Raw genomic sequence first — 14777 nt, 5'->3', positions numbered from 1 at the left:
GCAACCTTGTTCCCCTGAATGTCATCATGCTAGTGCAGCCTCCTTCTGCAAGGATGACCTTACTTCCTATTCTTATGACCCTAGGGCCAGAAAAGCATGCAGAGACAAGTAATTGTTTCCTTTCAGTGACATACTGCTGAAACAAAACACCAAGCATTTGCTTATCATAGGAAATGTCATAGGAAATGCACCTATCCATGATGAAATAAATATCAATTTACTCAATAAATTAGAGAGATTAATGGAAGACCTCAAAAAGAAGTAAGTGGTCCTGGTGAGAAAACAAAAATCTGGAAATCACATTGCTTTATCTAATTCAAATCAATCAGCAACAATTTAAAAACATATGCAAATATCACTTAAATTAATTCATTCTTTTCCACTAAAATCTGTCGGTCACAAGAACAATAAATATCACTGGAGGATGACATTTTGAATGCTGAGTGTGTTTTGTACTAATTGTAGTATTTTATTATGTCATCAACTGAAGGAAAACTATCAGTGTTCTCAATAGCTGTGTACACAATAAATGCCTGAGAGAGGGTTGCCATGAGTATTATCTGTCAAGCAAATATCGGTGCCTCAATTATTGTTTCCTTTCAGTAAATATCAAATCAACCCCCAAAGAGTGACAGTGGAAGAGCACTGCCACCTTTATAGCTCTGTAATTCTGCCAGACAATGATTTAGCCAAATACCCATATGGTGTGAATCAACACCATTCCATTGACTTCTGCAGAATTAAACTACTTTAGACCATCCAAAAACATAGCCCAGGGAAATCTCCAGTAGGTCTTCCTGTCACACACTAGTGCAGGAGTGTCCACTGTACTCTCAGCATTCCAGCCTCTCTCAGACTTAGCCTAGGTCTCCCTTCATCTGATGCTTTCCAGGCAGTGGCACCACTGATAGGAAACCTCAGCATCCATGTGGAAAAAAACAATATTCTGTTTATAGCCTAAATGCTTGAAGAAGATTGGTATCGGAAATCTTAAAAAAAAAAAAAAACAAAAATAAAAACCAAACCAAAACAAAATCCCAAAACCAAAACAAACAAAAATTCAAAAACCAAACCAAACAAACAAAAAACCCCAACAAACACCCCCAGAAATCAAAAGGTGAATAAAATGATACTGCTATTTGGGAATTTTTAACTACAGATATAATCTCCTAACTTCTAAACCACACCTACTTATTTTTTGGACACCACACAATCTTGCTACTATGTTTCAATTGGTTAAGATATTAAGACCAAAAAATCATGCTGCTTTCACATTTTCTGCAAGAAATCAGCATGCACTCTTCATTCTTTAGGGTGTTTTTCCGGACAGTGTCACAGTTTTTTTCTTCAGAATTTCTCTTCTCTGAGTATTTGGGAGCATTTCAGATTTCAGGCACTTGATATTACCTATTGTTTGAGATTCTCTTTGAAGTTGATTGCTCTCCATTTATTGGACAAATGGACCAAGAAAGGGATGGCATTCAAGGAAAAAATTCCATGTCCAAAGTTTTGCAGAGCTAAAAATGCATCATCCACACAGACATATAACTTAATCCTCAGTTGTAAGAACTGCAGTAGCTGGTAGTACCAATGTGGCTTTAAACCATTTTCAGAATCTCTTTGACTTTCTTCTGGGTGCAATATCTCCTTTCACGAAGTCTTCAGTTTTGATCAAGTTGCATTTGTGAAAAGAGAGATGACTCCTGAAACCAGGAACCACTTTTTAAAATAAATTCCTCTGTCTTTTGTGTACACAGGCTACTGTGGAACAAATCAGCCTTAGCAGGGTTGATTCCTACTGAAATACATAGGGGGATATGTAAAGCACTGAGAGGCCTTTATGAATTACTGGTAAATACATTGCCCACAAGATGACCGTGTGATAGTCTGAGTAAAGAGTTCTTTAACATGTTAAAAAACCATTGTTGTCTATTTCAGTGGTTTTCTGCCATGTTATAATTAATGACTTTTTGTGCTGATGAATGTTTTCTATATTCGTTAAAATGATATAATCAAGTCATTTGGGTGAAATATTTAATAGAGTTTTTTGAAAGGGAATATAGTCTTTAATTTTCATGCTACTGAATAATTACAGAAAAAATCAAATAAGAGCTTGTTTACATGAAAAATTAGAACAGCTATTTCATTTTAAATTCATGTCCTTCCTTAAGCCTAAATAACCCTCAAAAAGGCCTAATTTAGGGATTGAGTAGAACAGTGAGGTTATACAGGTTATGCCTGTGTAACTTGGTTTATATTCAGGACCTAAAATATATTATATTCAGGCCTCCATTTGCATTTTAATGAAATGCTATGACAAGTAGGGGATTTTCTAGGCATACACTCCCACCCATGTGCAGGGCTGTCCCATCAGCAGTTTGTCAGTCCTATTGTTAACACACTGTGTGTATGTACGTATCTGTGAGTACATACACAGCATCTCCTACTGCCTCAAACACCTGATGTGCACTTCATATATCTCTCTGCTGCTAGATATAGGGCTCCATGCTGTGGCAACTAATGAATTTTTTCCTGGTCAAAGGATTGTGGGCTCTGCTTATACAGCAGCAGGTTTTGCACTACACTAACGCCCTACACAGCTTGATAAAAGACTCAGTCACTGTATTTCAAGGTATTTCAAAATTTCATTGAAATCCCTTTGCACATCCTTTTTCCCTTTAATGTATTTAAATTTCTGTCCTGAATGATTCAAGAGCAACCTCTGAATTCAATCATATCCTTTCAATTGTTTCCCTGTATATTTCCAGCCCTGCCTGAAGTCAAGTTCAAATAATGGCCCAACGGGAATGTTGTGAAATTCAGCAAGGACAAATGCAATGTGGTTCTGCTGGGAGGAATAAACCCTTTCAACAAGGCAGTCTGGTGAGCAGTTCTGCAGAGGAGGTGTGCCAGTGGGTCAGCCCAGGCCCACGGTGAGCCTTGGCAGCAATGAAGACCAACAGTGCCCTGGGCTGTGTTGGTAGAAGCACAGCCAGCAGATAAAGGAAAGTGATTATTCCCTGTACTCAGCAGCTGTTAGACCACATCTAGAGCACTGCACTGCATTCAGTTTGGGGCTCCACAGTATGGGAAAGGCATTGATAAACTGGAGTGAGTCCAGTGGAGGGATTCCACGATGATCAGGAACAGAGCATATGTCCTATGAGGACAGGCTGTGAGGGACCAGACCTTGTTCACATGGAGAGGAAATGTCTCTGAGGGGACCACAGAGAAGCCCCCAGCACCTACAGGGAGCTTGTCAAGGAAATGGAGACAGGTTTCTCCCAGCAGTGTGTGTCTGGAGGCTGAGAGACAAAGGGCATTAAGTGAAACTATAGAGGTTCAAACTGGACAGAAGAAATGTTTCCCATGAGGACAACCAAGCAGAGGACCCAGGCTGCCCAGAGGAGATGTGCAGCCTCTGTCCCTGGAGGTTTTGAAGCACACGCTCCAGGTACAGCCCAGAGCAATCTGTTCTGAACTTTTGAGCATGAGGCTGGGCTAGAAGCCTACTGAGACCTCTTCCAGTCCAAATTACCCTGTAATGTTCTATGTGTTGGAGAGGAATTCGACTATGCAATATATTCCCTTTGTGATTAGGTCAATATGAAATGTCACTGATGTCTTTTTACTCCTCAAAGACATGTATTGTTTCAACTCCTGCAGGTATGTCATAAAGCTTACCTAAGCAAGTCTTTAAAATAAGCTGAAAAAATTCTTCCTTTTTTTTTTTCATTCTGAAAGATATGAAGCATGAGCCCAAGATGAAATAATGCTTTGCTAAAAACGCAATAATTTGCAGTTGCATTCAATCAGATAGTTGATGAGGAAATAAAGCCCTAGTATAAACCAAGTCTGGGCTTCACTCTTTAGGGTTTTGATTAAATAACTTGATACCTGAATGGAATATGAAAATACTTTTGACTTTTTTTCTACCACATAGCTAATGCACTACTGGCCTGGAAAGGGATTAGAAATTGAATGACACAAGGAGAATTGTGCCAGAGCAAGAGTTTGGCTAGGGTGAAACCTTCGAGCATCTCATAAATGCTTTAACTTAGTGATCTGTCTATGACTAAGTGTCTCTGCCAAACATATAGAGCAGAGAGAACATTGAATTAAGCACGAATGTCTTATCTGTCTGACTTGGATATTTAGACTGAAATTTTCAGATACAGAACTTAGCACAACAGAGTCATTGCTTGTTGACTGAGTTTCTGAATAATTATCTCCAGACAAAAATTTAATTATTAGTTATTGGCAATATTAGCATTCTATGATACTACTACTAGTTCTTATCAGCTGATCTTTACCTGTCTTGTACCAGAATCTAGCAAGAACTCTGAATCTCCACACCATCGAGAAGGCATGGAAACAGAGCTATGTAACTGTAGTATAAAACCATCGCTATATTTTCTCAGCAAAATAATCAGTCAGTGTAAGCTATTGGAAGCAGAGATCCTTTCCTGTTAGCTACCATTAGCATTCCTACTACTTAGCAAAATATTAAAACAAATATAGAAGTATCTTAGCCTGAAGTGAGAAAAAACCAATATGTAACAAAAAGCAATCTTCTCAGGTTCTTGACATGTCAAAAACAGTTAACTGCTCAGCAGTCCCAGCCCTATGTTCTAATGGGATAAATCTAAAACCTCTTTGTCAATTAATTAACTTATCCCTGCATCTCAAATTAAGAAATCAAATAAAGATAAACATGTAATTTTCTTTCCTTCCATGCTTCAATTCCCAAAAGTAATGCAAGCACTTTTTTTTAAAACAGCCTCAAATGATGCAAATTATGCAAAAGGTACAGTACATAAATACAGACAGAAATAAACCTCTGAAATGATGTTCTCTATATGTCTAAAAGAAGAAAAAAGGAAGAAAAAAGTGCAGAGGTGTACAAGAGTAGGTGAATAAGACTCTATCCCTGAAAACTAAGACTGCAAAACTCCCACTGAAATTATTTCTGCACAGGGAAGGACACAAGTACAGAGGGCACCCTCCAGCACCTGGTTAATAAAATGTCAAACAGGGCTTCTCCTGCCATTAATTTCTAACAGAAAGATAAAAAGCCACTTATTATCCTCCTCTTCAAAATCCTCATCAACTTAGGACCTCCTCACCCAGAAGGGACTTGAGTCCACATCTGCTGCAAGAGTTCAAACCAACAGTTTTTCAAGAATGGTGACAAAAAAGTAGTGAAACTGAGACACTTTTGCTCAAATAAGAGGAGAATAAGTGCTGCTATCAGTGGGTGTTCTGCTGCACTTCCCACACAGGTGTGTCTCGGAGCCAACGGGAAGAAGAGCAGGGCGTGGCAGTCACAGGGATCTCTATGACGGTGCAGCTCTGCCTGGGCTGTAGCTCTGTGCTTGGGACCTTCAGAAGAGAGACAACACCATTAATTTAGTTCCTGACCCTGGGACTTTCTCTTTTACATAAATGTGTCTTGTTAATTCAAAATTTCAAGGAAAGAGCTGTCAGTCCCCTTCTTTAATCAAATGGGTGCCAGGGACTATCCAAGAGGGAAAAATTTTGGCTGAGGATGGTGGTGCCTTTCTATCACCTTGAATTCAGCACCAGAGCTCCAAACTGATGTTGAAAAAGCAGCTTTGAATGGGTTCCTCTTGAGTAATTCTGAACTGGTTCTTGTGACAAACTCTGCTTCATTTTCCACTTCAGTGTAGTGCTCGTCCTTTACCACTCTGAGGCACAGTGTATGGGAGGGTTAAGTATTTCACTTCAGGAGCTGGTAACCAGATACTCAAAAAGTTTGCAGCTTGGCACCTGACTCTTTACCAGTCATGTCCACTACTGGCAAATAATTTATATGCAAATAATTTATATGCTCCTAGTGAATTCTGTACCTAAAATTTGGCACTGGGGAGTTCAAATGCTGTGATTTTTATTTTTTTTTTTTTTTTTTTCTGAGAAGCCAGGAAGGAAGACTATGGAAAGGAATGGTACTTGTGGGGGGAAAGCATTTGCTTATCAATTAATAGATAATCAAACAGAATGGGTTTAAATGTGAAAATCCAGATGAAGTAAATAAATTCTTAATCTATCTAATTTTGACAAGATGTTGGTAGGTTTTGTAGATTTTTTTCTCTTAATGGAGCCAGTTTGGCACTTCTGCACAACAGAAGCCTCATCAACCAGTGATTGTTCTTGAGATATGTCCCTATCTCAGGGAGATTCCCCGTTGCTATTTAAATCATGTTCTTTTCTAACACACAGATCACAAATCTGAAAATGAAACTCTTCTATTTCTCAGTATAAGATAAAGATATAAATAATTAATGTCAGCAGTCACTATATGAAACAGAAATTATTTCAGATTCTTTTAGGAATTCTCTAAGCCTAAGCCTATCAGCCCACCAAGGTATTTGGATGTCCTAGCTTAAAGCATATGAGCTACCCTAGGATTTCATGTGATTTAGGTAACTTGAGTTCACTTACTGAATCAGGTTGGCACGAAACACTAATCCTTTTCTTGACTCCCTCTGACATATATTACTGTGAATGGTAGATACTTGTTTCATAACTGGGCTCAGAATTGCAACAGTAGTTGTGATTTTCAGAGAAAGCATTAAAAATGATGCTCAGGAACAGTTTTAACTGTTGCTGCATTCAAAAAGGTGACATCCAATTATAGGATTTATATATAGTATAAAATTCTACATGTATTACATATTTGGAAAAGAGATCATATTCTGCAGGCATTCAACTATGAGTCACATCAAAAGCCCTGCTACCCAGTGTGAACTGACTCCCTCAAGTTATCCATAGAGATAGCTTCAATTTATGGCTGAGGTAACTCCTAAGGCCCCACTGTTTTGACAGTTGGCATAGACCACAGCCCTGCTACCATTTTTCTTTGCTTTTTTATTTTTTTTTTGGTAGCAATTATGCCCCAAGACCTCATTCAACTGATACCTACAGAAAGAAGCTGTGATGATGGACACAGGCTGGGTGTTTCTGCAGGCACAGCATGCCTAGGGAACTACATTGACATCTAAAAGGTGAGTGAAGCTGCCACTCGGGAGAATGCTGCCTCTCCAATGGGCCTGGGTGTCAGACCTCAATCCATCCCTTCTCTTGGGATATTAAGTTTTTCACCAGCCCTGATGCCCTCTTTCCCTATAGCCCCATGCTATGTCTTCACACAGCCACCAAGGCTGGCTGGCAGGTGCCAGCTCTGTGCTGCACTGTATGGCCAGGTCTATGTGGTGTCCTCTTATCCAGATGGAAACACAACTTATGTAAGGAGAATACATGGCTGAGGTTCAGGGATCTCCCTGTCATGTGGGGAATGACCACCAATCTGCCCACATGATAGAAACACATCCTGATTTATGATGACAAGGGGCTAGATATCCCCTCAGAATACTCTATCCAACCTTATCCAACTGAAAGATTCCTGCCAGTGATGCATATCCTGATGTATCTTTATGCTGTTGTCAGCTGCTTCCAAGCCACTGCTTACCATGTACTTAGCGTATCTGTCGACTTGATTCTGCGCTTAAAATGCGCATTTTTACCCTAAAATCTTTGTTTAGCCATATGGGAGTCATGCACATGCTCAGGTCCTTGCGTGAACGAGATCAGGTTACTAGGAGAATGGCATGACCAAGCTCTACAGAAATATATATCCAAGCCACCCTTTCCAGCCTTCTTTCTCCACCCACTTTTCACAGAAAGGAGGCCGCATATTTGCACCATAAGTGGATGGGCAGCTCTTCTCTTTTTATCAATGGACCCAGCATATAAACAGAACTCAGCAGAGACCACAAGCTTCACACCATTCCCTTAACAAGTGCAGCCACTTAATGGGAGAGCCACTTAAAGGATCAAGTAAGTGAAGCAAATTTATTAAAGCAGAGGCACAGAAATTTCAATTACTGTTGGTTGGCATCACACAAATTGCTCCTTTTCTGAAATATATGCTAAAAAATGTCTTCAAAGGAATTATTTGAGTTTCATTAATACATTTCTATGATTATAGCTCCCAGACTTATCTCTCAACCTTCTTTATTTTCATTCACAACAAAAAGAAAACAAACAAACAAACAAACAAAAAAAGTTGTAGGGTTTTTATTTTCCACAGAAGAATAGAGTTTATATCTCAGAGTTTATTTTGACAGAATAAGAATCAGGGTGAGCCTAGTAAACAGTACAAAAGAGACATATTTTTTGTCCATAGAAGGACTGGAAATTCCACTTGCTAAAAAGTGACAATTATATACCACATGAATAAATTGACTCTGGATACACCATGTCATATACATATCCTGGTCAGATAGAAGTAAGTGTTTAATTCTTCATACACACGAGAATCTTAAAACACTCACTTTTAGCAAAAGAAAATAATCTTGCTTCCAAAGCAGATGAGTTGTGGTAGCCTAAAGTAATTTACAAAGCAGAAAATGCCTCACTATTCAGTCTTTTGTTATTCAATGCATGTGCCGTTTACAATATAGAATCTTAGAATATCTCATATGTACTAAGCACATAAATATTTATTATAGTTTTATAATTGCGCTTTTACTGTGTGGTTCACTGATACGGGGCTTAGAAGCTTTCTCTGTTTTCCATTTTTTAATTTAATAAAATGTACACCAAAGTACAATTCTCAGATCGAATAGTGCTGAATGAACTGAGATGTAAAGGCACTTACGTCTAGCTCTGCGTGTACTACATAAAATTGCCAAAGTGTATTTATAAGACAAAAAAAGAGCATCTTAGAGGACCTACTATGATGTCTTCTAACAACATGGCAGATTTGTTTCAAGATGAAACCTTCCTTGCTGGCTACTTCTTCTAGAACTGTAAATATAAGCAAACATGTTTAGTAATGACAAATGTTGCCTTCCAAATTCCGATCATATCTGGTTTTAGTTACAGCAATTTCTACCAAAAAAAAAGCCCCCAAACCATTGCAGCTATATAGACACTTATCATTTTTAAGACTCAGAGTAAAGACAGTCACTTGAATTGTGAGAATGTCCATTCTAAGACTATCTTCCGTAGTGATCATCAATGACTTGTCGTTGAGATCTAATGGCTTTCTACAGTTTCTTTACTGCTGAAAAATAATTTTATTTTTCAGTATTTGACCTGTTACTTTTATAAGATTTTCTTTTAAATTAATGGAATATATTGAGAAAAAGAAGTCTTAGGGACAAAATACACATGCTGCATCCAGAATGCCTTTAAAAACTGAGATATACAAAATCCAGAATCATAGCAAAGGACAGCAACAAAAATTTTCAACTCACTTTGAAAAATTTGTTGACCGTGGTATCTCTTTCCAAGAAATACATCCTCTTGAGAGGGGACTTATGTCAGCAAAGGAACCATCTTCCTTTGACAAGATAGTTATATTCTTGACAACAGTGTATCAGTGAACTTAACTTTAACCTTCTTTTATACATAGATTAATATTTAGGCACTGGAAAAGCAAAAACCACACATGCAAGCAAAATAAAACAAGGAATTAATTCACTGCTTCCCACAGGCAAGCAGGTAGGTATTCAACCATCTCCAGGAGAGCCCCATCACACACAGTGGTTACTTGGCAAGACAAATGCCATCTCTTCAAATGTCCCTTCCTTCCTCCTTCTTCCCCCTATTTCATATACTGAATATGATGTCATATGGTATAGAACATCCCTTGAATCAGTTGAGGTCACGTATCTTGGCTGTGTCTCCTCCCAGCTTCCCATGCACCCCCAACTTCCTCGCCAGCGTGGCAGTACAGAAAGCAGAAAAGGCCTTGGCTCTGTGCAAGCACTGCTCAGCAATAACAAACATCTCTGTATTATCATCACGGTGTTCAGCACAAATCCAAAACACAGCCCCATACTAGCCACTGTGAAGAAAACTAACACTGCCCCAGACAAAACCAGCACAGCATGATATACAAATTGCTACCCCCTCTTCTCTGCATATTGGTGGAGAATAGTGAGTGGGCCAAACAACATGTCGAAGTCAGAACACCATCAAAAAGGCAGGTACAGGTTTATCTCTTCCTTAAAAAATTTGTAAACGCAGACAACAACTGTGAATCTGCAGGAGATTATTCATTAAATTAGACTACAGCCATTAGCACAGCATAAATAGACTTCAAGCAAGTTCAGGGCAAACAATGAATAAAGGGTTGAATACAGATACAGTTCAGCTCCCATCAGATATGAAGAAAGGGAGTCAGCTCTGATGCTCCAAACCTGCAGTGTCTCAGCTCCTTCTGGGGAGCGAGATAGCTGGGTCTCCTCTTCTCTTGTTGTAGCTGACAATATTTATAATAGTTTGCTATGTTAATTTCCAGCAGGTCCACATGGATTTTATCAGCTTATATATTTTCCCCAAAACCAGTTTTTACTTTATCTGCTTTACTAACATTGTGATTTGCAGCAAGTGGCTTTGTTTCGATCTAGGGATTTCTTGTCTTAACTTTTCATGCTTTCTCAAATATAGATTCAGTTCTACAACTGAATAAACATACAAATAATGCAGCTTGTGGTCTGGTGATTGTATTTTTAAAGAAAACAAGGAATCATTGAAATCGTCTTTTACCTTTAGAACCAGTTATTTTTTCAGCTCTGCTCAACCTAAAAAAGAAAACTCTTTTATTTAACACAAATAAAGCATATACAAACAGCATGATCTGTCCATGCTATGTTTTTCACCGACAAGTGTTTACAGAGGGTATTTTCATCCCTTCCTTCTTTCCTTAGTGTTCTTTAGCAATCTCGTTCAAGACTAGCACCAACTTTAGTAATATACACTATATTAGCAAGTAAATGAGAGTCCCACTCAGCAGTAGAAAATTGATGTCAGTGCCATCTGACATGTTTATAGCAGCATTTAATTATTTAATCAATTTAATAACAGAATATTTAAACCAGCATTAAAAAAAAAAATCACTGGGCATAACCATTTCAGTCTATAAATCAGACATTTTGCTCTCTATTCTCATTCTTCAATTACATTCTGTGAACTAATCAGCAACATTTGATGGGAATATAGGATGTAGACAGACTATAACAGGTGGAGCAATCAGCTCTTCACAAGAAATTAATTTGTACAGCCACTATTACTTTCTCATACACACACATTCAGATTTGCACACACAGCCAGGCAAATAGCCCTGAGTATTGCTAATTGTGATTACAGCCAAATGTCATAAAACACATTTCATTATATTCAGGGGAATGATAGTTGTGCTCATTCATTATCTTTTTATTTTCTTTTAAATTATCTTTGTAATCTTCAGATATGCTTTTGCTTCATTTTCTTCTTGATTTTTGAACAAAAAAATTGTTTTGTATTTCAGTATTCATACTGGGTTTATTTGAACTTCATTAAAACCACACTGTTAATTTCTGAATTGAATAAAAAGTATGTCAAAATGTCTAACGATGGTTCTCATGAGACACAATGAACATGAACACTTCAGTGCAAAAAGTAATAATAAAATGTTTATAAGAATATTCCATTAAGACTAAATTTCTCCCATCATGTATCCTCATTTCAACCAGCTAAAATCCTTCCTTACTTTATTAAAGCAAGCAAATCTGGCCATGGGAAACTCTCTTAGGCATTAAGATTACCTCTCTGGGTGGCATGCCATCTTTCTGAAGGTGCTTCTTTGCACTCACGGCACGTCTGCTGCTTGGCCCCTCCAGTAGGAGTTGGAGCTGGTGACTTGTCCATGGGCTGGACTTTCTCCAGCAAACATCAAAGTCTGGGAGGCATTGGCCTGTAAATGGTGCTTGGGAGGGTTCAGCAGCTCATAAGAAAGCCTCTTCCAAGGCAAACTGTAATTGAACCTCTTTTTCAGAGAGCTGTTAAAATCAGCATACAAAAGATAGCACCGCATACAAGGTATCCTGTGCTGTGTTTGCTGGTCCCAGGGACCCACACTTCTTAATGACCTGAACTGGGAGTTGAAGGATGGTCCAGCTTATTTAAATTCTGAGGATGGCTTCAGGAGCAGAGTGGTTAGTCAAAGCACCTTGTATGGACTGGTTCTTCAGAAGTTCAGCACAAGAAACTGCCAAACAGCCATTCAGAATGGAATTAGACAGGAATGCTTAAATCTCTATCCTGAATAAAAACCAGATTTCTCCTTTGTGCAGCATCACTATGCTGGAGCAGCGTTGCAGCAGAACCCTTGAGATTCTCATAGGAAAGAATAGATACAAGATGCATATTCTCAGCCCAGACAAAAGGACTGGTAGCCACATGTGGTTTCTAACTCCCGCCGTCTCTTATGCCCCTGACATCCCTTCTCAGCTCACCCACACTGTACGTCTCCACTCATACAGGAACTCTCTAACAGGTGGGACTTTCAGACTCCTGGAGGGACAAAATCCTCTCCATCCTATATTTGAATAGCGTCTGGTCCCCTGCATCACCCAAACACATCTTGTATTCAATTTACCATCACTGTACTGAAGTACATCACTGAAAGAGGGAAGCATTGACCTTTTAATCATCTGACTGGAGAATAAAAAGCCACATCAGTCATCACAGTTGTATTTTGTGTTTCATTGTATTTTGAACTGAAAGACATCCACTTGCCCAGAGACTCTGGGGTGCTTTATTGGGGTTTATCTTTCATTCTTTCTACCTGCCATTAAGAAAATGGGGAAATACTCTATTATTCTCTGGGTAGATGGAAAAGAGGAATAAAACAGAAGGTGATAGAGAAAAAAAAAAAGGCTCCTTGCCATCGGTATGGGCCTATCTGAGTTCCCAGTAGAGCAGAGACATGTCACCAAGAAATTTGTGTCTAGGGGTGCATTCTCTGAAATCTGTGCTTGTGGGTAGTAATAGCTCACATTTAGCAACAAACTTGTTATTGCCATAGCTCAGCAAGATTCTCTGTCTTCCTCTCACACAAACCTCCCATTTTGGCTGACATTACTGACATTTCCAAAGCAATCAGAGCTACAGACAGAGCCTGGCTGACAGTCAGCTTCAAGAACCACCTTTGTGCTGAGTACTGTCGCCCAGAGGGCATTTCTAGCACGGTTTTCTCAACATCAAACGTTGCTCTCCCATTATTTGGTGGTCAGTAGTTCATTGTTCTCCAAAGAGTAAAGTGAAGCCCATATATCTGCTGTCAGGGGGGGAAAAAATGACGGAATTCTGTCATAATACCATCCAGATCATATCCATCCTCCTGGCTAAGTTATAATACATGCAGGTTATTTGTTAAGAAGTAATCAGTTTTAATAACCACATTTACAACAAGTGTTGGAGCACCCAAAGCAGAGAATTCAGGCTGCCTGTTTTCATTTTATGAGTGTACAAATGCAAAGAAATACATTTGGAACCTGAATTTACAGCAGCTGAAATACAGACCTTTTATTTTAACTTTCAACTAAGCTCAATAGGGGATGGAGGACAGTCAAGCTAACTTACTAACTTTTGTATATAATAACTTTACAAAAGTAAAATAAATTTTGTACTTAATTAATAGCAAACAGAATGGCTGCAAGTGATAAATCATCCAGAGCCAGGAATGCAGAGTGAAATCTGACGTGGTGTCTCTGCTTCACACCACTAAGTCTTTGCCACAGCTTTGGGGGTTAGAGGCAGAGCATCAGTCTTAGCCTTAAAATAGGAAATATGTCTCATCCTTCACATTTTTTCAGTTTAGCCTTTAAATTTAACTGTAGATCACCCTTCTTATGCAGAGAGCTTATTACGGTTTTCATTTTCTCTTGTTTTCATACCAATATTTTCCCACCAATCTGCAATTTAGAGGCTGTCCAATGACACTAATGTTAATGGCATATATTACACTTCTGTTCCACAACAGTGCATGTTTTTTAAAATCATGAAGTGCCCATTTTGCAGATGCTCTGACAGCCTCATACTTTTATCCCTGCCTCCACTCTGCAGTTATACAGAACCTTGACTTACCCAAAAGCAAACTCAAGAGATCAGAAATATCTAAATTAATTCTACCCAAAGTTTTCTCTCACGATCTCACCACAGTCTTGTCAATGCAAACAAACAGCTTTCGAAGAGCTAAACAAAAGTGGAAGAGCAGATGTTGAAAAGAGGAATTGTTCCCCACTTATCACTGGGGAACTGTCCAGTGTCAGGATGTCATTGGAAATCACAGCGGGACTGTGAAGGGGATAAAATACAGGCAGCACATCTGCCTTCATAGCTAAACATTCAAGTAAGTTTAGGTGGGGAGGGCTGCAGTGTTCTCAAGAATAAGGAGATTAAGGTCTTCCCTACTCAACCCAAGTTGAGTATTTTACCTAAACAAGCTTGTGAAAACACAGAGCTGGCAATCCCACTTTATACCCCAGAGTGAGGGCTTTTGTCAGGCACTCACAAAGCTTTCTGAGAATTTGTAGAAGTCATTTCAGAAAAGATTCTCGTTTCATGGGATTTTTTTTAAATAGCTGTATGGGGCCAACACAAAGGGTCTACCTAGTGCTTGCTACAGACAACACCAAGGACAAATGTTGATCTGTCATGCTAGCAGTAATGGGAGAGCTGTAGCTGTTCTTACTGCTGAGCAGTAAGAACCTGTTCCAAGGAAAATGGATGTTCATTTTTATTGCTCTTTTTCAGCAGTAGTGGTCACAACTGTTGGTTAGGCTTTTTGTTCCTTCACAGAAACTCGAGTTCACACATAGATATGTGTAAAAGGGAGTGGTGGAGAGATCATAGGGGCTGTTGTGGGAAGGAATGTTTCAATTTTTCATAGAACTGTTTTTCATTATAAACTTAAAATCCTAAAC

At 38.8% G+C, this 14777-nt stretch overlaps 1 protein-coding gene across 1 annotated transcript in view; it reads right to left on the bottom strand.

Annotated features, from left to right (window-relative positions):
• Nucleotides 1-8778: 8778 nt before the first annotated feature.
• Nucleotides 8779-14777, bottom strand: part of TPH2 (tryptophan hydroxylase 2) — an 86509-nt gene continuing 80510 nt past the window's right edge. Inside the window, exon 12 of the mRNA XM_032689395.1 lies at nucleotides 8779-8829. Within this exon, the coding sequence (XP_032545286.1) occupies nucleotides 8824-8829 (6 nt within the window). The 3' untranslated portion in view covers nucleotides 8779-8823. The remainder of the gene's footprint in view (nucleotides 8830-14777) is intronic.

This window comes from Chiroxiphia lanceolata, chromosome 5 (assembly GCF_009829145.1).
Source record: "Chiroxiphia lanceolata isolate bChiLan1 chromosome 5, bChiLan1.pri, whole genome shotgun sequence".
NCBI classification, from domain to species: domain Eukaryota; kingdom Metazoa; phylum Chordata; class Aves; order Passeriformes; family Pipridae; genus Chiroxiphia; species Chiroxiphia lanceolata.
This window is presented reverse-complemented; position numbering and strand designations above follow the sequence as displayed.